At 41.4% G+C, this 22,409-nt stretch overlaps 1 protein-coding gene across 3 annotated transcripts in view; it reads left to right on the top strand.

Annotated features, from left to right (window-relative positions):
* The first annotated feature begins 1,348 nt into the window (after positions 1-1,348).
* SLC30A5 (solute carrier family 30 member 5) overlaps positions 1,349-22,409 on the top strand; it is a 36,221-nt gene continuing 15,160 nt past the window's right edge. The window contains exons 1-7 of one of the 3 annotated variants that reach the window (XM_004058737.5): positions 1,349-1,778; positions 8,228-8,350; positions 10,482-10,548; positions 12,045-12,130; positions 15,717-15,804; positions 20,523-20,610; positions 21,808-21,884. In XM_004058737.5, coding sequence (XP_004058785.3) covers positions 1,693-1,778; positions 8,228-8,350; positions 10,482-10,548; positions 12,045-12,130; positions 15,717-15,804; positions 20,523-20,610; positions 21,808-21,884 — 615 coding nt within the window. In that variant the 5' untranslated portion in view covers positions 1,349-1,692. Of the gene's footprint in view, positions 1,779-8,227; positions 8,351-10,481; positions 10,549-11,376; positions 12,155-15,716; positions 15,805-20,522; positions 20,611-21,807; positions 21,885-22,409 lie in introns of those variants that run through there. The other 2 variants (XM_055367059.2, XM_004058738.5) reach the window with 2 other exon arrangements.

The raw sequence follows: 22,409 nt of genomic DNA, 5'->3' as shown, positions 1-22,409 counted from the left end.
ACAGTTTCACAGGCAGAATTTAAAGAAAATCAACGCTTTCCTTTTCAAAAAGGAGACAAAACAGTTTGCAGCAACACTTAACAAAATCCTCTTCCTTCTCCTATGTTCTGTCCTCACACACTTGGATTCCAGGGCCTCTAGCAACGACGGTTACCAGTACTGCAGGCCCCCCACAAAAAGCCACAAAAGCAGTCACCTTCCTCCGTTACTTTATTTGATAGATGACCCCAGGCTCCCTGTGGCAAAGAAGAATCCTTTCTTTTTCTTTTCTTTTTTTTTTTTTTTTTCCAGAGACGTTCTTGCTCTGTTGCCCAGGCTGGAGCGCAGTAGCATAATCATGCCTTATTGCAACCTTGACCTCCCACGTTCAAGCGATCCTTCCGCCTCTCCCTCCTGAGTGGCTGGGACCACAGGCATATGCCACGCCTGGCTAATTGTTTTTGTATTTTTGGTAGAGACAGGGTTTTGCCATGTTGCCCAGGATAAGAATGTTTCTTTAGAAATCTGGAAATTGCCTTTAGGTTCCCTTAGGAGTAGGAGAGAAGGCCATGAAGTTTCGCACGTGGTCACTCCTAGAAAATTGCCCTGGGATAGTTTGCTGAGGAGGGAAATTTTGGTCAATACTAGTTTCTCCTCTCCAAAGTCCATCAAAGGCATTGTTCAAAAGAAATGGCCGTACCACTATTTGTAATCGATTCTCTACAGCTTCAAAAATAGTTATCTCTGGTTGGGGGAAGGGCACGTGAACTTTTAAGACTTCGGGCCTTCTCATCACAAAAATGATCCATACTCACAAAAACTTAGAGGCAGAGGGTATGTTAACCTAGATTAAGAATCTCTAGGCCGAGTGCGGTGGCTCATTCCTGTAATCCCAGCACTTTGGGAGGCCGAGGTGGGTGGATCACCTGAGGTCAGGAGTTCGAGACCAGCCTGACCAACATGGAGAAACCCCGTCTCTACTAAAAATACAAAATTAGCCAGGTGTGGTGGCACATGCCTGTAATCCCAGCTACTTGGGAGACTGAGGCAGGAGAATCGCTTGAACCTGGGAGGTGGAAGTTGCCGTGAGCCGAGATCGCGCCATTGCACTCCAGCCTGGGCAACAGGAGCGAAACTCCATCTCAAAAAAAAAAAAAGAATCCCTAACGCAGAGGAAAAGATTGGTGAGCTTTGTTTAATCACACACGCTGTACATTTTCCACGCCCTCTCCCTCTGCCCTACAGGAATCCGCTGTACTTCTGACGGCCCATAGGTGGCACCGTAGGGACAGGTAAGTGCACCGGGAACGCCAACCGGAGAGGCTGATAGGAGGCGGGGCTTCAATGCGACACAACGTGGCGGGAGGAGCCTAAGGGACTAGGAAAGGCGAGTGTTCTGCTTGCGCAGACGCAAGGCTGGGCACTCCCCCGGGAGTGAGGGTTGCTGGGCCTGATGACGTGGCTTGGCAACGTCCCTACCGCCGCTGCTTCCCGGGAACCTGGCGCCGCCGGAACAGATCGCGGCCTAGTCCCGACGCGCGTGTGCTAGTGAGCCGGAGCCGGCGACGGCGGCAGTGGCGGCCCGGCCTGCAGGAGCCCGACGGGGTCTCTGCCATGGGGGAGTGACGCGCCTGCACCCGCTGTTCCGCGGCAGCGGCGAGACATGAGGAGACCCCGCGACAGGGGCAGCGGCGGCGGCTCGTGAGCCCCGGGATGGAGGAGAAATACGGCGGGGACGTGCTGGCCGGCCCCGGCGGCGGCGGCGGCGGCCTCGGGCCGGTGGACGTACCCAGCGCTCGGTAAGGGACCGATGCGGAAGGCAGCGACCGGCCGGGTCGCTCAGGATGCACTTTCTCCGGCCTCCCTCCGGTCTCCGCTGACAGCCCGGGACGTCCCGGGGTCGGCGCGCCCTCTCCCTCTGCCTGCCTCCCTGCGCGCAGGCTGCCTCCGGGCTCCCCGGGCTCTTCGGGTGCCCGCTGCAGAATGAAGGCGCTAAAGCCAAAAAGCTTCTGCTTGAATTTCTGGGTTACAAGGCAGACAGTCAGTCTTAGAACTGCCCGCCAGTTCACGTGAGAGGTTTTTCTGATCTGTGAGAAGCCTTTCTCTTGGCTGTTTCTCCCTGAAATAGTCTGGCGACTACTTAACCTTTCTGACGTTTCCCCGCATAAATTAGGGGAAGGTGTCACCATCAGCTCTCTTCAGGCGACGAAACCAAAGTACATACGTGAACTTGGATGTTCAGGGGAACTTGGCTGTTCAGATTAACTGAGCACATCGAGGGTCCAGCCCCATTTTCTTTTTTTATTTTGTTCTTAAATAAGAAATGTGTCCTCGTTGTCAAAAAAAAATCTAAACAGCAAAGCAATTCATAGAGTAAAAAGTGAAAATTCCCACTTCCTCTCTCCAATTCTCCCACCAACCCGAAAAGTAAGGGACGAACAGGTGCAGCGACCACTTTCTAGTGTGTCCTTCCTAAGTTCTCAGATAGTGTCGAAAATGCACAAAATATAGCCCTGCAATTTGGCTGGAACTGGTGTTCATTGCCTCCATTTTTAACGAGTTCTTCCCATTCTGGAATAAATACTTCTTTGATATTTAAAGAAAGTGATAAATGTGATAAATTCTTTAGAACTGTAGTAATAGCATTATAACGTAACTTTTTTTTTTTTTTTTTTTTTTTGAGACGGAGTTTCGCTCTTATTGCCCAGGCTGGAGTGCAATGGCGCGATCTCGGCTCACGACAACCTCCGCTTCCCGGGTTCAAAAGATTCTCCTGCCTCAGCCTCCCGAGGAGCTGGGATTACAGACATACGCCACCACGCCTGGCTAATGTTTTGTATTTTTAGTAGAGACGAGGTTTCTCCATGTTGGTGTGGCTGGTCTTGAGCTCCCGACCTCGTGATCGGCCTGCCTCGGCCTCCCAAAGTGCCGGGATTACAGGCATGAGCCACCGCGCCCGCCCAACATAAGCATTTTTTATGAAAAGGGAAGAACACCACATAGGACAGAACTTAAACCAACTGCATTTTTGTAGCATAAATTTAATTTTCTAATCTATTTTGAGCATCTGATTTTGTAAATAACAGCATATCAGATGTTAATTCTTGAGACATGACAACTAAATGCAATAGGCAATTCTGGTCTGATTTGGTAGTAGGGGAAAAGTGCTTTAAAGGATGTTACTGGGTCAATTGACAAAACTGGACTATGGACAGTAGATTAGATAAAAGTGTCATATCAGGCCGGTCGCAGTGGCTCACACCTGTAATCCCAACACTTTGGGAGGCCGAGGCAGGTGGATCACCTGAGGTCAGGGGTTCGAGACCAGCCTGGCCAACATGGTGAAACCCCATCTCTACTAAAAATACCAAAAAAAAAAAAAAAAAAATCTTGTTGGACGTGGTATGCGCCTGTAATCCCAGCCACTCAGGAAGCTGAGGCAGGAGAATGGCTTGAACCCAGGAGGCAGAGGTTGCAGTGAGCCGAGATCGCACCACTGCACTCCAGCCTGGGTGACAGAGCGAGACTCCGTCTCAAAAAAAAGCATATCACTTAAATTTCCTGAAGTAGACAGCTCTGCTGGTTTTATAAGAGAATGTCCACGTTCTTGGGAAAAACAAGTATTTAAGGATAAAGAAGCATGAAGTATGTAACTTACTCTCAAATAGTCCAGGGGAAAAAAATACCTCTGTGTGTGCATTCAGAGAGAGAGAGAATAATAAATCACACGGGATGATACATTAACAATTACGGAGTCCAGGTAAAGGATATACTACTCTTGTAACTTTTACGTAAACTGGAAATTATTTTTAAATGAGTAGTTTAAAAGTGCTATTTATTCAAGAGTGTAAAGAGTGTATTGTCTCAGGTAGGGAAATGTGGTAAACAATCCTTTGCTATTTTATTTGTACTACTTACTTAGCAGAGTTGCCCTTCTATTGTAGTTTATTGCAGAATCAAATTCAACTCATGACTGGTTGAATTTTGATGGATTCCAGGTTGCAAGAGTAAAGGAAGGATGAGGTCCTGGACGGAAAATGTGGAAATTAAAAAGAAGTTTCCCCTCTTAACTCTGCTTACCATTCTCTCATTTAACTCCAATATCCCAAAAGCCAGGCTTCAACCTTCCGGAAGGACCCTTCTGGAAAACTTACCAAATCTCCAGCAATTGTCTAGGTATAAAGTAAACGTAGGCTAAAGCAGGAGGACCAATTGAGCCCTAGAGTTTGAGACCAGCCCTAGTAACACAGTGAGACCCCTGTCTCTACAAAATATAAAAATTAGCCAGGCACAGTGGCAGTGCCTGTAGTTCCAGCTACTTGGGAGGCTAAGGCAGAAGGATCACTTGAGCCTGGGAGGTCAAGGCTGCAGTGAGCTATGATCCTATAAGTGCACTGCAGCCTGGGTGACAGTGCAAAACCCTGCCCCGCCTTTCCCTTCCAAAAAAAAAACCCCCCAAAAAAACCCCACAAAATACCAACAACAACAAAAAAAGTAAATGTATATGTACTAGAAAAAAAAGAACACAAAAAACACCCTTAGAGATTTTAATTGTTTGTTTCTTCCCTTCCTTTCTTCTCTTTTTCTTTTTTTTCTTTTTTTTCTTTCTTTTTTTTTTTTTTTTTTTGAGGCGGAGTCTCGCTATGTAGCCCAGGCTGGAGTGCAGTGGCGCGATCTCGGCTCACTGCAAGCTCCGCCTCCCGGATTCGCACCATTCTCCTGCCTCAGCCTCCCGAGTAGCTGGGACTACAGACGCCCACCACCGCGCCCGGCTAATTTTTTGTATTTTTAGTAGAGACGGGGTTTCACCGTGTTAGCCAGGATGGTCTCGATCTCCTGACCTCGTGATCTGCCCGCCTGGGCCTCCCAAAGTGCTGGGATTACAGGCGTGAGCCACTGCGCCCTGCTCTTTCTTCTCTTTTTCTTTCCTTCCCTTCCTTCATTCCTTCCTTTCTTCCCCTTCCCTTTCTTTCTTTTCTTTCTGACAAGTTCAGTTCCTCTGTTGCCCAGGATGGAGTACAGTAAAATAATCATGGCTCACTGCAATCTCAAACTCCTGGGCTTAAGCAATCCTTCCACCTCAGCCTCCCCAGTATGTGAGATTGCAGATGTGCACCATCATGCCCAGTTCATTCTTTAATTTTTAGTAGAGATGAGGTCTTGCTATGTTGCCCAGGTTGATCTCGAACTCCTGGGCTCAAGCAGTCGTCCCACCTCAGCCTCCCAAAGTGCTGGGATTACAGGCGCCAGCTACCATGCCTGGCCTGGATTCTTTGATTTTTAAAGTTCCAATTAATGAACTGTTGGGCTAAAGATGAAAAACCAGGCTAAGTAACCTATATTGATAAGCAGACATTCCTAGTTCATGTTATGAAGGAAAAACAATGGCGTCGATTTATCAGGAAGTGGAGACGGGAGAGGAGAGGAGAGGGAGGCTAATTTTTAAAAACTTTTTGGAGAGACGGGGTCTCGCTGTATTGCCCAGGTTGGTCTTGAACTCCTGGACTCAAGTAATCATTCTGCCTAGGCTTCCCAGGCATGAGCCACCATGCCTGGCCCATCTCCCCACACCCCCAATTTATAAACCATTATTTCCCATTAACTAGTCTTGTCAAAGGTTATCACTGGACTTTTCTGTGAAGGTTTAGAAAATTCCCTGGTTCTCGCCAGGCACGGTGGCTCATGCCTGTAATCCTAGCACTTTGGGAGGCCAAGGTGGGTGGATCACCTGAGGTCAGAAGTATGAGACCAGCCTGGCCAACCAGCATGGCAAAAACCCATCTACTAAAAATACGAAAATTAGCCTGACATGGTGGCAGGCACCTGTAATCCCAGCTACTCAGGAGGCTGAGGCAGGATAATTGCTTGAACCCGGGGGTTCAATCAAAGAAAATTCCCTGGTTCTCTAAACATGGAATTACTGAAATCTGGATTTAGGTTCAAACCTGCCTCTTGGGCTTTGCCTACTGCAGTAGCTCAACAGTTCTCTGGCTAAAAAATAAAAATCAGTGTGTAATTCAAGTTCAATTCATTCAATAAATACTCAAGTATCTACTATGTAGAAGGCACTATACATGGGGTTTTAAACAACTCGGACTACCAGCTTATTTATTAGTTGTGTGACCTTGGGCAGATTACTTTTCTACGACTCAGTTTTGTGAAACAAGGATACCACTTCTTAGTTTGTAGGACTGTTGTAAGAATTAAATGAAATGATGTATTCAAAGCACTTGGAACATAGCAGGTGCTCAACAAATGTTAACTGTGACCCTCTGCCCTTCCCCGCAAAGAGGACTTAAACCAAAATAAACCTTTGTTTAAAATAATCCATATTTGTGAATTTAGGCATAAAAATACCCACAATTAAAGGACTTGTCAACTAGTTTTTGTTGCAGATTATAACTAGTATTTGATTTTTGGTCTGTATAAAGTAAAACTCTTGCAACCTGGAATCCATCAAAATTCAACCAGTCCTGAGTTGCATTTGATTGATTCTGCAGTAAACTACAATAGAAGGGTAACTCTGCTAAGTAAATAGTACAAATAAAATAGCAAAGGATTGTTTACCACATTTCCCTACCTGAGACAATACACTCTTGAATAAATAACACTTTTAAACTACTCATTTAAAAATAATTTCCTGTTTACGTAAAAGTCACAAAAGTAGTATATTCTTTACCTGGACTCCGTAATTGTTAATGTATCGTCCTGTGTAATTTATTATTCTCTCTCTGAATGCACACACAGAGGTATTTTTTTCCCTTGGCCTATTTGAGAGTAAGTTACATACTTCATGCTTCTTTATCCTTAAATCCTTGTCTTTCCTAAAAACATGGACATTCTCTTATAAAGCCAGTAGAGTTGTCTACTTCAGGAAATTTAAGTGACCTCCCCAGAGGCTAAGACTCGTGACTCCTATAGTGGTTGAGGAGAGATAGTTGCCTGCCTGCTGGGTGGGAACCTGGGGATCTGATTACTTGGAAGACTTCCTAGAGATCCTCGTCTTTTCAGCTTCTCATTCCCCTCATGAGGTGTTTCCAATTCCTGAGCCTTTTTAGGACTCTAGGTCCAGTCAATTGACCTTTCAACCACAACTCTCACTGTAGTCACTTAACAAGGCCGAGGAGGCGCAAACCAAAGGCATTTACCGTTCTTCCGTTTCTTCCTATATTGTGGTCTTTTCATTTCATAACAGAATTTAGTTTTTATTTTGTTCTCCTTATTTGTTTGGAGGAGTTACTAAGTTAGAAAGCAGATAACAAAATAGTCCAGCAACTCGATCAACAAAATTTTCATTTTTCATTGGGCATTTTTTGTTAAAGTAAACTATCTATACATAATCATTCATATACATTGAAAAGAAACCAGAAGTATGTATACCAAAATGCTGTGGTTGGTTGGTTGGTTGGTTTTGAGACGGAGTCTCGCTCTGTTACCTAGGCTGAAGTGCAGTGGTGCAATTTCGACTCACTGCAACCTCTGCCTCCCGGGTTCAAGCGATTCTCTTGCCTCAGCCTCCCAGGTGGCTGGAATTACAGGCACCCGCCACCACGCCCAGCTAATTTTTCTATTTTAGTAGAGGTGAGTTTTCGCCATGTTGGCCAGGCTGGTCTTGAGTTCCAGACTTCAGGTGATCCACCCACTTCAGCCTCCCAAAGTGCTGGGATTACAGGCATGAACGCCCAGCCTGTTTGTATTTTGAGACAGGGTCTCACTCTGTCGCCCAGGCTGGAGTGCAGTAACACGAACACAGCTCACTGCAACCGCAACCTTCCAGGCTCAGGTGATCCTCCCACCTTAGCCTCCCGAGTGGCTGAGACTGCTACCACGCGCCATAATGCCTGGCTAATTCTTTGTATTTTTTGTAGAGATAGGCTTTTGCCATGTTGCCGAGGCTGGTCTCAAGCTACTGCCCCTGGCCTCAAAATGTTAACAGTAGGGCGCGGTGGCTCACACCTGTAATCCTAGCACTTTGGGAGACCAAGGCTGGAGGATCGCTTGACCGAAGGAGTTCGAGACCAGCCTGGGCAACACATTGAGACCCCGTCTCTATGAGTTAAAAAAAAAAAAAAAAGTCAACAGTAGTTATCACGTGGATGGTGAGTTGTTTGGGGACTTTGTTTTGTTTCATTTTGTGTTAATGTATATTTCTATGGTTTCTGTAATGACCTCTTGTTTAAAAAACCAGATTGATGAGTTGCTTGTAATTTCAGTGATACTAAAAATTGTTTCTGCTTTTATTTTTCAGATTAACAAAATATATTGTGTTACTATGTTTCGCTAAATTTTTGAAGGCTGTGGGACTTTTCGAATCATATGATCTCCTAAAAGCTGTTCACATTGTTCAGTTCATTTTTATATTAAAACTTGGGTGAGTGTGTGGGGGGTTTTTTCTTGATATTTTTTATTTCTTTGAAAATCCTGTTTTAACAGAGTATCTTTAAGAAACTTTAAATACAATATTTTGTTTGTTCCTCCTGACAAGTATTTGATAAATTTTTTTAACTGGGAGTATACTTAAGATTAGAGGGACAAAGAGACTGAAAAGAAAACGGATTGTTGTGCTCTAATCACTTGCCTAAACACAAACTTTGATGAGATTTTTGCAAATTTAGTTTTTGGGCTATTTATTATTATTATTATTCACTGCATAATCCTTTCTTAGTACAGAGTCCTCATGTAGTGTGAACATTAATTTATTCTACTTATAAGAAATGCTTTTTTTTTTTTTCTTTTTTGAGACACAGTCTCACTCTGTCACCAGGCTGGAGTGCAGTGGCGTGATCTTGGCTCACTGCAAGATCACTGCCTCCTGTGTTCAAGCGATTCTCCTGCTTCAGCCTCCCGAGTAGCTGGGACTACAGGCGCTCACCACCATGCCCAGCTAATTTTTGTATTTTTAATAGAGACAGGGTTTCACCATGTTGGCCAGGATGGTCTCAATCTCTTGACCTTGTGATCTGCCTGCCTCATTCTCCCAAAGTGCTGGGATTACAGGCATGAGCCACCATGCCCAGCCTACATATAAGAAATTCTAAATAAAGATTTCTTGGATCTTGAGATTGATAGTGACCACCCTCTGTGTTAATAAAAACCTGTTAAAGACTCTTGGGAGTCAGCTGGGCACGGTGGCTCACGCCTGTAATCCCAGCACTTTGGGAGGCGGAGGCAGGTGGATCGCCTGAGGTCAGGAGTTGGAGACCAGCCTGGCCAACATGTCGAAACCCTGTCTCTACTAAAGATACAAAAATTAGCCAAGCGTGGTGGCATGTGCCTGTAATCCCAGCTACAAGGGGGGCTGAGGCAGGAGGATTGCTTGAACCTGGGAGGCAGAGGTTGCAGTGAGCTGAGATCATGCCACTGCACTCCAGCCTGGGCAACAGAGCGAGACTCCATTTAAAAAAAAAAAACAAAAAAAACACTCTTCGAAGTATAATTTTGGTAAGTTGGGAAAGAGATTATTGACTAGGAAATATTAAGCACCAGTGATGTGCTTTTTTTTTTTTTTTGAGGCAGTCTGGCTAGGTTGCCCAGGCTGGAGTGCAGTGGCTCAATCTCAACTCACTGCAGCCTCTGCCTCCTGGGTTCAAGCAATTCTGTCTCAGCCTCCTGAGTAGCTAGGATTACAGGTGTGTCCCACCATGGCCAGCTAATTTTTGTATTTTTTTTTTAGTAGACACGGGGTTTTGCCATGTTGGCCAGGCTGGTCTCCAACTCCTGACCTCAGGTGATCCGCCCACCTCGGCCACCCAAAGTGCTGGGATTACAAGCTTGAGCCACTGTGCCTGGCCAAGTTGTGTGCATTTTTATATAACTATTTTGGCAATGTGAAAGGTAGGGATATATAATTAGTAATTTCTTCATTTTCATTATACTATTTCAAGATTTATTACTGAATTTTAGAGAAAATAGGAATTCTCTTCTTTGATATTTTAAGATATAAAAAAAATTGTGACTCCTTTATTTTTGTGGCTTTTTAGCTGGTTCTGAAGACAGTTAGAAAATAAGAGTTCTCGGCCAGGTGTGATAGCTCATGCCTGTTTTCCCAGCAGTTTGGGAGGCCGAGGCAGGCGGATCACCTGAGGTCAGGAGTTCGAGACCAGCCTGGCCAACATGTTGAAACCCCATCTCTACTAAAAATACGAAAAATTGGCTGGGCGTGGTGGCGCACGCCTGTAATCCCTGCTGCTCAGGAGGCTGAGGCAGGAGAATCGCTTGAACCCGGGAGGCAGAGGTTGCAGTGAGCCAAGATCGTGCCACTGCACTCCAGCCTGGTGACAGAGCGAGACTCCATCTCTCAAAAAAAAAAAAAAAAAAGGTTATCAAAATATTGCAATAGGAGTTTTACTAAAATAAGTATAATTAATTCTCCAGTATGATTTATTCAGAGGATAACACTTCAAGGTCTGGCATATTTGTTTAAAATAAGTGTCTTTACTTAAAACTGTATCTTGTGTTTAATATGGATTAATATTAATAAATTAATGTTTCAATATTTACAGGACTGCATTTTTTATGGTTTTGTTTCAAAAGCCATTTTCTTCTGGGAAAACTATTACCAAACACCAGGTAAGATTTTTGCAGAATCTTTTATTCCTGGCAGCTTCTCGTTTAGTGGGGCAGGAGGCAATGCTTATTTTTTATAATGGGTACTTAATGAATGATTTAAGTATGCCACAGAACAATTTTAGAGTTAACTTGCTCTTGTCTTTTCAGAATGGAGACTTTAAATCATAAAGTACTAAGATCATGGAATGTTTTTAAAAAAACAAGAGGGTAAAAAAAATTATAAAGCATTCATGTAATTGTTTTCTTCAGTACACACTTCTTATTCTGAAAGATTTACAAATTGGACATGAAAGCATGCCCAAGAGCCTAGTACAAATGTCACTGGAAAGCTGACAAAGCATAGGGGTTAAGAGTGTGATTTCTGGAGTCAGACAAAGTCATGTTCTGTCTGTCCTCCTTACTGACCCTTACTTTGGGCAAGTTACTTGATTTGTCTCTACCTTAATTTGCTCACTGTAAAATGGAGATAATAGTAACTTCCTAACAGAACTGTGAGGAAAAATGAATACTTATGAAGTTCTTAGAATGATGCCTCATCATCATTGTGACAATGTGACACCCTCATGATCATTGTCACTGTTCTCTTTAGGCAGCTGTGATTCAAACTAGAAATGTCCTACATTTTGCATAATCATCTCACATCATCACTTCTTTGGGCAGCAGTTATACCATAGTACATGTTTGCTTTATGCCATGACTTACAAACCTGCGTCATAATTTTTTTATTAGAAAGAAGAATTTAAGTACTTCTGTTTCAGAGACCAAGAACATTTTTTAAAATACGATTAATAGTCTAAACCCCATTTTAACTTTTTTCTCTCCTTTCAGATAATTGGATCACTAAAAATTCCTGTTAGAAAAGAATTTAAAGACAAAAAGTTAAATGATCCTAGGAAACTAGTGGGAAACTGAGAAATCATAAAATTGTACTCTGAAGAAAAAGATTTCAGAATCTACCAGCAGACAAGAATATAGATAATGGAAAACAGAATACTGTCCTTTTTTTTTTTTTTCTTTTTTTGAGAAAGAGTCTTGCTCCATCGCCCAGGCTGCAGTGCAGTGACACGATCTTGTCTCACTGCAACCTCTGCCTCCCGGGTTCAAGTGATTCTCCTGCCTCAGCCTCCTGAGTAGCTGGGATTACAGGCACCCGCCACCACACCCAGCTCATTTTTGTATTTTTAGTAGAGACGGGGCTTCATTCACCATATTGGCCAGCCTGGTCTTGAACTCCTGACCTCAGGTGATCTGCCTGCCTCGGCCTCACAAAGTGCTAGGATTACAGGCATGAGCCACAGCACCCGGCCCAAAATAAGAATACTGTCTTGGAAATCTAGACTTAGTCAAGGGATCTTATGTTTTCTATTTACAAAATATGTAATGATTTCACCTTTAAAATATTTGTTATTATTATCTTTCTGTATTTTATTTAAAATTTGGATATATAGCAAAATATATGTGACTGAAATTTTTAATTTTTTTGTTTCCATTTATAGTGGATCAAAATATTTAAACATGCAGTTGCTGGGTGTATTATTTCACTCTTGTGGTTTTTTGGCCTCACTCTTTGTGGACCACTAAGGTAAATAAAAATGCATATTTTGAATGTGTGTTTGTATTTCTTCATTTTGAATATTATTTTTGTTCCACTGTGTTTTACATCAAATATTTATCTGTACAAATGTGTCTAGCACTTTTATAGCATCAGAGAGAATTCAACAGATAGAACAAACCTGTTTAGTTTCTGGACTAGTTCTTTGGTGAATACCATTAATATATTTATTCATGATTTGTCATAGATATTTTACTAGTTAGAATTCCAAGTTTCAGAAAATTTTTAGCATAAATGGCTTTTTAATCATTTATTCGTGATCCCTGTTAACAGCTTAGAAGCTATAATAAAAGGTCTGAAGTGGTAAATAAAATTAGCCAATAAGAAGGAGAACAAAATCTCTAAAAGCACTCATTTTTTGCACAATTTTGCAAATACTCTCATGAATGTCTCAGAAGTAGTGTATCAATTATCAGATTAAATGCCTGGTGGATAAAGTAAACTACTCCCATTTCATATTTCCCTAGATCTATATAGATTAGTCTTTTTCTGCAAGTGGACTGGTTTAAGGAGGAAATGCTTGGGGACCATTGATAGGAATTGTATCATGCAGCTGTGTATGAGCATTCTTTTAACATTTCCCCATCTGTAAAGGATTTTACTTAGTGAATAAGTGTAAGAAAAAATGCCTTGCCATGAGAATGAGAGGTAAGGAGTGAAATGAAGAATGTTCTTGGCCAGCACTGTGGCTCACGCCTGTAATGCTAGCACTTTGGGAGGCCAAGGGGTGGATCATTTGAAGTTAGGAGTTGGAGACCACCCTAGCCAACATAGCAAAACCCCGCCTTTATTAAAAAATATTCAAAAATTAGCCAGAAATCACTTGAACTCAGGAGGCGAAGGTTGCAGTGAGCCGAGATCACGCCACTGCACTGCAGGCTGGGCAACAGAGCGAGACTCCATCTCAAAAAAAAAAAGAATGTTCTAAAGCAGAGAGATCCCCCACCCCCTGGCTACAGACCAGTATGGGTTCGTAACCCATTAGGAACCAGGCCACAGAGCAGGAGGTGAGCCACGGGGGAGCAAGCATTACTGCGTGAGCTCTACCTCCTGTCAGATCAGCAATGGCATTAGATTCTCATAGGAGCACGAACCCTATTGTGAACTGCGCATGGGAGGGATCTAGGTTGCATGCTCCTTATGAGAATCTAATGTCTGATGATCTGAGGTGGAACAGTTACGTCCTAAAACATCGCTCCACCACTGCTGTCTGGAAAAATTGTCTTCCAGGAAACCAGACCCTGGTGCCAAAAAGGTTGGGGACCACTGTTCTAAAGGATCTCACTCAGAATAGTGGGGTAGACAGAGTGGAAAGTGAAGGGTGAGAAATGTGGAAATGCTTTGTGAAAAGTCCTTTCCCCTCTCATGGCCAATAGAATAGCTTCTGGATTGGGATCCCTTTGACTTGTATGTCATATATCTAGCCACAGTAGCAGCTGCAGCTTGGAGGGCTGAGAAAGCTAGCTGAATTTCCTAGCTTGGGAAGAGGTTTTTCACCGTATGCTTGAATATGATTGAGTGCTGCTATTGCTTATCATCTGCAATATTTTAAATTTGTTATTCATGAAATTATGTTTTGGTTCCTGTGTTACTATATCACTGTCCTTTTGTGTTACAATAAGGAGGGAAAGAGGAAGTACTTACATTTTTACTTGGTTCCCTATTTAGTCTTCTAGCTCCTGACCTTATCACTACCAACACTGCCCTCTCATTCTACTAAAACCATCATGCAGTTTCTCAATTGCAAAAATTTTAATCCCAGCACTTTGGGAGGCCGAGGTGGGCAGATGGCTTGAGCCCAGGAGTTCGAGACCAGCCTGGACAACATGGCAAAATCCCATGTCTACAAAAAATCAGCCAGGCATGGTGCTGCGTGCCTGTAATCCCAGCTACCTAGAAGGCTGAGGTGGAAGAGATCACCTGACCTCAGGAGGTAGAAGCTTAACCTTAGCATACTTTACTCTCTTGTAAAAACAGCTTAAAACATAAACACATTGTACAACTGTACAAAAATATTTTCTTTCTTTATATCCTTATTCTATAAGCTTTTTTTCTGTTTTTAATTTTTTTTCAACTTTTTTTTTTTGGAGACAGGATCTTGCTCTGTCATTCAGACTAGAGTATATGGCACAATCTTGGCTCACTGCAACCTCCATCTCCTTGGCTCAAGGGATCCTCCCACCTCAGCCTCACCAGTAGCTGGGACTACAGGTGCCTACCACCACACCTGGCTAGCTTTTGTATCTTTTTTGATAGCAGGTTTTGCCATGTGGCCCAGGCTGGTCTCAAACTCCTGGGCTCAAGGATCCACCCTTCTCGCCCTCCCAAAGTGCTGGGATTACAGGCATGAGCCACTGCTCCTGGCACTTTTTTGTTAAAAACTAAGACATGCACACATTAGCCTATACCTACACAGGGTCAGGATTATCAATATTACTGTCTTCTACCTCCACATCTTGTCCCACTAGAAAGTTTTCAGGGGCAGTAACATGCAAGGAATTGTCATCTCCTATGATAACAATGCCTTCTTCTGGGATACCTCCTGAAGGACCTGCCTGAAGCTATTTTACAGTTAACTTTTTTTTTGTTTTTGACACCACTATTTGAAGTCAAAGGATATAGTTCCCTTTATTTTTAACAAGCAAAAGTACATTCTAAAATAATTAAAAGTATAGTATAGTAAATACATAAACCAGTAGCATAGTCATTTATTATCATTATCAAGTCTTATGTTCTGTATATAATTGTATGTACTGTATTATATGACTGGCAGTGCAGTAGGCTTGTTTACACCAGCATCACCAGAAACACATGAGTAATGCATTAACGCTAGGTGACTGGAATTTCTCAGCTCCATTATAATCTTATGGCACCACCATCGTATATATGTGGTCTACCATTGACCAAAATAACGTTATGCAGCACATGGGTATATGTTGCCTGTACTTTTTTTTTTTTTTTTGAGATGGAGTCTCACTGTGTCGCCAGGCTGGCATGCAGTGGCCCGATCTTGGCTTACTGCAGCCTCCGCCTCCCGAGTTCAAGTGATTCTCCTGCCTCAGCCTCCCGAGTAGCTGGGATTACAGGCATGTGCCACCATGCCCAGCCAATTTTTGTATTTTTAGTAGAGACGGGGTTTTACCATGTTGGCCAGAGTGGTCTCGATCTTTTGACCTCGTGATCCGCCTGCCTTGGCCTCCCAAAGTGCTGGATTATAGGTGTGAGCAACCATACCCAGCCACATTGCCTGTATTTTTTTGGATTACTGCAAACAGTGCTGGTATGAGCAACCTGGTAAGTGTTACCTGATACATACCTATACAAGAATAAGAAATCTGTATGATGTAATTCTATGAGTGGTATGATTAGGTATTTGTAGCTTCAATCTTTCTAAGGTAGATAATGCCAAACCATTTTCTAAAGCAGTTTTACCTATTTATTTTTCTTATGTTTTGTGAAATCAAGGGGAAATGTTTTTCTTTCTCTAACTCTAGTTGAATTCATGCATCTTGATAAAGATAAATTACATTTCATGAATGATAATTTTTTTTTGTAGGACTTTGCTGCTATTTGAGCACAGTGATATTGTTGTCATTTCACTACTCAGTGTTTTGTTCACCAGTTCTGGAGGAGGACCAGCAAAGGTAGAATTTTCCATTATCAGTTACTTGGAAATGGAAAGTATGTATGTCACATATTATCCAAAGGAATAAAATCTTATCTTTCACCATTTAAAAGAATGCAGGGAGGCTGACCGCGATGGCTCACGCCTGTAATCCCAACACTGTGGGAGGCTGAGGTGGGCGGATTACATGAGGTCAGGAGCTTGAGACCAGCCTAGCCAATGTGGTGAAATTCCATCTCCACTAAAAATGCAAAAATTAGCTGGGCATGGTGGTGAGCACCTGTAATCCCAGGTACTCTGGAGGCTGAGGCATGAGAATTGCTTGAACCTGGGAGGTGGAGGTTACAGTAAGCTGAGATCATGCCACTGCACTCCAACCTGGGCAATAGAGTGAGACTCAGCCTCAAAAAAAAAAAAAAAAAAAAAATCCAGGGGCTTTTTCCGCTAGTTTTACATTTTTCTTACAATTTTTTTTGTTTTTGAAGCGTTCTATAAGTTTACAAAAATAGATATTTGTGAAAATATAATCCATAGTTGGAGAAATTTCTTAACATGGAAACAGTGGAAAATGATTTTGAAATGATTATAGATTCCTAGGAAGTTGCTAAAATAGTACATTGAGGACCCTCACCCTTCATTTAGTTTCCCCCAAAGGTAACTTCTTAACCAACTCAAGTACACTATCAAAACCAGTCAATTAGACCTAGTATTTCATATCACAATAGGGTGACTATAATCAATAATAATTTAATCATACATTTAAAATAACTAAAAGAGTATAATTGAATTATTTGTAACACAAAGGCTAAATGCTCGAGGGGATGGATACCCCAATTTACCTGATGTGATTATATACATTGCATGCCTATATCAAAACATCTCGTATACCCCATAAATACATATACCTACTATGTGCCCACAAAAATTAAAATCAAAAATTAAAAAAAAAAACAGGAAATTGACATTGGTGCAATCCATAGACCTTACTCAGATTTTACCAATTTTACATATGATCGTGTGTGTGTGTGTATGTATATATGTATGCATGTAGGTCTATGAAATTTTGTCATGTGTAGATTTGTGTAACCATCATTACAAGCAAGATATAGAACTGATGCATCACCACAATGATCTCTTTCATGTTGTACTCATGCACCTTTCCCCCAAACCCCCTACTCATTCTTAACCCTGTAAATCATTTTTGAAAAATAACTAAAAACTTGTTAAATTTAAATTATGATGAACATTTATCCAACATTTTGCCACCTAAGCACTCCTATTCATCCTAAGTGATTCAAGTATTATCCTTTTGTTAAATGAGTTACCAATCTACAATTCCAAACTGTTAGAACTATATAGTGTTTCTGTTTTACCAAATTAAACACTTCCTTGCTGGGTCCTACTTGCAGACCCTGGCTGAACAACAAATGCACTCAGACACAGGTATTTAGTGAAGGAGTGGGCTAGTGAACCAGGCCACTTACAGACCCTAAGGAGGGTGCTGTAAAGAGTCAGCAGCTGCGGCCCTGACAAGCTGGCACTGCGGGCATTTATTCAGTATAGATTTAATGACAAAGGCCTTGAATCAACACGCTTTGTGGGTAAATAACATTGCTGACCCCCTACATAGAGAGCAGTCTTGAGCGCAAATGATCAAAGGTCGGTTTTAGGACAACATGAGTAAACGAGCTATTTAGATAAACTCCTCTACATTCCCTTGTATCTACACCTTACGCTTTTAGGCTTCTGATAAGAGAATCTGGCTGCCTTCAGCCAAAATATCCTTCAAAACTTGCAAAACCCCCAGCCTTCCAAGAAGGTTTGCTTCTATTGCTATAATTTCTCCCACCACTGTGACTGATCTCCCACACTTCCTGTGCATGGTGCATTTTCCTAGACATAAAGGAAAAGATAGATAAAGACAAATAAGGTATAATAGTCCCTATTCTGAAAGGGACTTTCAAGCAAAGTAATGGAGGGAGATGAATGAAGTAATGAAGTGAACAAAGTAACATGCCAAGTAGAGCAGAGTAAAAGAATACTCTGCCTGTAGATTTCAAACTGGGTCATTAGTATTAAAGCATGGGCCACTATTTAATCCTTCCCCCTCACTAATAGAGTATTCCAAAATAAATTTCAAGTGGATTGAAGAGCTTTGTGAGTTTACAAAATAGACATTTGTAAAAACATAGAATAAAATACGTAGATGGAGAAAATTCTGAGCATAAAAGCAGTGGAAAAAATCACAAAGGGAAAACTCACTATATTTGGCTTCATAATGATTATAAACTTAACGTATAACAGAAATCAGTGTGTATACAAAAAACTAACAACAAAAATTGCCAGAAATAAGTTTTACATTCCTTTCAAAGTATAAATCACCCATTTCAGTTTAAAAAATGCTTAAGATCCTTGGCAGGAAATCAGCAAAAAACTGGGAATGACAACTCACAAAAGAAATAAAAATGACTTGAAAACATTTAAAAAAAAAAGTTTTCCTCCTTAAGTAACTAGAAGTGAGAGTGTTCTCATTAGTGTGAGAAATGGATCAGGGCATCAGTCCAGGACTTGATGATTGTTTTTTCTTTTTTTTTTTTTTGAGATGGAGTCTCACTGGGTTGCCCAGGCTGGAGTGCAGTGGTACCATCTTGGCTCACTGCAACCTCCACCTCCCAGGTTCAAGCAATTCTGCTTCAGCCTCCCGAGTAGCTGAGATTACAGGCACATGCCACTACACTTGGCTAATTTTTGTATTTTTAGTAGAGACAAGGTTTCACTGTGTTGGCCAGGCTGGTGTTGAACTCCTGACCTTGTGATCTGCCCGCCTTGGCCTCCCAAAGTGCTGAGATTACAGGTGTGAACCACCACGCCCGGCCTTTTTTTTCTTTTTCTTTTTTTTTTTTTTGAGACAGAGTTTCACTCTGTCACCCAGGCTGGTGTGCAGTGGCACAATCTCAGCTCACTGCAACCTCTGCTGCCCAGGTTCAAGCAATTCTCCTGCCTCAGCCTCCTGAGTAGCTGGAATTACAGGCACCTGCCACCGCGCCTGGCCTAATTTTTGTACTTTTAGTAGAGACGGGGTTTCACCATATTGGTCAGGCTGGTCTTGAACTCCTGACCTCATGATCCACCCGCCTCGGCCTCCCAAAGTGCTGGGATTACATGCGTGAGCCACCGCGCCCGGCCTTTTTTTCTTAATTATGAGACTGAAGCATTACAAAATTCTCAGTTGCCTTCTTTGTTAGCAAAAAGATTAAGTTATGTTCTCTGTATTTGATTGTTGTTGATGTTGCCATATCCTAACTCAGTGAAAACTTAAGAAATTTAAAAGTACATGGTTTTTCTCATGTGTAGTGTACTGAATTTTGTTGTAATACCACACTAACAGAATTTATCCATTATAGTGGTAATCATAGAATGAATAGAAGAGTATCCTCACTTTGCATTGTAAACTTTAATAGAAGTATTGTATTATACTTCCATTATAGGTATATATAATACACTTAATGTATCTATATATAATAGGTATTCTACAAGTATATGTATCATACAAGACATGTTATACCTGTAAATTTGTAAATATAGAATGTATAGTAATGCTGTTTAGCCAGGCACAGTGGCTCATGCCTGTAATCCTAGGACTTTGGGAGACCGAGGCGGGTGGATCACGAGGTCAAGAGATCAAGACCACCCTGACCAACATGGTGAAACCCGTCTGTACTAAAAATGCAAAAATTAGCCAAGCGTGGTGATGTGCACCTGTAATCCCAGCTACTCAGGAGGCTGAGGCAGGAGAATCACTTGAACCCAGGAGATGGAGGTTGCAGTGAGCCGAGATCGTGCCATTGCACTCCAGCCTGGGCAACAGAGTGAGACTCTCCTCAAAAAAAAAAAAAAAAGGAATGTATAGTAATGCTATTTAGATTGCTCTTGAAGCTACCATTCTGAAATATTTACATAAACTGAGCTAATATGTCCTTTCTATAATTTTCTTTTATGAAAACCTTTTTCCTCAGCCTGAACAACATGGCTAGACCTGGTCTCTACAAATAAAAAATTAACCAGGCATGGTGGCACATGCCTGTGGTCCCAGCTATTTGGTAGGCTGAGGCAAGAGGATCACTTGAGCCCAGGAATTGGAGGCTGCAGTGAGTTGTGTTCACGCCACTGTACTCCAGCCTGGGCGACAGCAAGATCTGTCTGAAAAAAAAAAAAAAATTTTTTCCCTGGAATGAGAACATAAATTTTATCAGCTTTTTAAGTACTTTGTACTTTACTAGATCTTAGAAATGACTTTGCTGGTTTTACCGTGCCCTCTGGATTATTTTTCTCTAGAGGAGTAGTATCTAGAATATTCTCTATTCCTTGCATATTGTAGAGTAAAATAAGTTCCTACTAGTTATTCTTTAGCTACGTGGGCTTTTCAACCAGAAGTAAAGTAGCATTTAGGAAGGTTTATTCTGTAAACAGTACCAATTTGTACATAGTAATATGCCCAGCCATGTTAGCAAAGAGATAATCAATGTTATCATTAGTTTATATCTCTTTGATATCTTACTGCCAATACTGTAAGCTTATAATATATAAGAGCTTTAATGTCAGACTTTTTTCAGTTTTTTAATGCATTTTTGTAAATGCTTATTTGAGAAAATGTTTTTCTTTAGTATTTATGTAGTTACGGTCTTAAAAATCAACCCTTGAAAAAGTCTTCCTTGATGTTATTTTCTTTATTTTCAGACAAGGGGAGCTGCTTTTTTCATTATTGCTGTGATCTGTTTATTGCTTTTTGACAATGATGATCTCATGGCTAAAATGGCTGAACACCGTATCCTTTTGGAATAGATCAGAGTTGTTTCAAGTCTTGCGGAAAACTAGACGGCTGGAACAATGGAAAAAGAAAGGATAAGTGAATTAAACTGATCAATGATGAATGAAACTTTCATAGATTAATGTAGATATTCTAAATCAGTATTCAAATAATGAACAAACTCATTATAAGTTAAATATTTTATAGCATCTCTGTATCACCTACAGTACCCTAAATTTTCAGAAATGTAGGGACATTGAAAGAATATTTTGGAATGTCCTGGTGCTGGAAAAAAAAAAAAGGTGATTTGCCACTCAACATAATGTTTGCTCCCTTATAATTTAACAATTAAAAGGCTCATAAATGAAAAACCTTTAGTATCTTCTTGCCTGAAAGAAAAAGTTTAAATTCCCTTACCTAGTATTCATTGTCTTGCTCTAAATTATTATCTCTAGCTCAGCCCCAACTCTTCTCTTACAGAAACCCAACTTTCTAGTCAAATATATCTACTCATTTTACTCTACAAACATGCCTTTTTTTCTATTTTCTATTCATACATCCTTACCCACTCCATCCAGCAGAACTCCAAGCACCAGTTTTTATTCTTCTATTACTGATACTCACTGCCCTAAAACTTATTAGTAAACTAATAATAATTTTCTTTGTTACAGTGAGGGAGAAGAGTGTGACTTTGGAAAAGCTCCAGGTTGCTTGTGATACAACCTCTATTCCCCACCCTCTTTTGCTTGCCACTTACTTTGCTAAGACTTATGTGGTCAGTGACTTAGAAGACAGATTTAGGACTCATTTTACATGTCAGTCTTAAAGGGCAACCTTAATTCCACTGGACAGGAGTGGTCCAGGGAGATTCCTTGCTCTTGTACCTTTGTCGTTCTTAAAGTATGTATGCAATGTGTCTTTTAGAGGTTAACTACTAAAATCTGGCAAGTTTATCTTAAGCACTATTATAATTGTTTTGGAGACAACAAAAGAAATACAGGCATTCCAGATTATAAATGAGGTCCTGGAATTAAATGTTAGATTGTTTTATTTTGTTTTGTTTTTAAGTGAAACATGTTATTGAAAGTAATTAAGTTTGGGGCCTCCAGATCAGTCTATATGCAATCCAAAATAATGTAACTAAAATTTCAGGAGAACTTCAGGTGTCAAAGAGTGACTTTTTGGAATTTTTTTCCTTTACTTCAACTCACTTAGCTGAAGGACATCATGACAGTGCTCTAACTCATATGCTTTACACAGCCATTGCCTTCTTAGGTGTGGCAGATCACAAGGTATGATTTGTTTGTTCCTAACAGGATCAAAAGATTCTGAAAAGTTGTAGCAACTATAACTATAAAGGTACATTTAAAATAAATTATCAGCTGGGCCCAGTGGCTCACACCTGAAATCCCAGCACTTTGGGGGCCAAGGCAGGTGGATCACCCACCTGAGGTCGGGAGTTCAAGACCAGCCTGACTGACATAGAAAAACCCCATCTCTACTAAAAATACAAAATTAGCCGGGCATGGTGGCACATGCCTGTAATCCCAGCTCCTCAGGAGGCTGAGGCAGGAGAATCACTTGAACCCGGGAGGCCGAGGTTGCAGTGAGCCAAGGTCACGCTATTGCACTCCAGCCTGGGCAACAAAAGCGAAACTCTGTCTCAAAAAAAATAAAATAATTATCAGTAAGTTATAACATTGCCAGCCATTTAAGTAGTTAAGTAATTGAGTATATGGGAAAAATATACTAGTTCCATTTCCTTAAATATTATGTTAGCATGGTGTGGTGGTGTGTGCCAGTAGTCCCAGCTACTT

The sequence above is a fragment of the Gorilla gorilla genome, chromosome 19, assembly GCF_029281585.2.
Source record: "Gorilla gorilla gorilla isolate KB3781 chromosome 19, NHGRI_mGorGor1-v2.1_pri, whole genome shotgun sequence".
NCBI lineage: Eukaryota > Metazoa > Chordata > Mammalia > Primates > Hominidae > Gorilla > Gorilla gorilla.
Note: the sequence above shows the minus strand (reverse complement) of the source record. Positions and strands in the feature narration are given on the sequence as shown.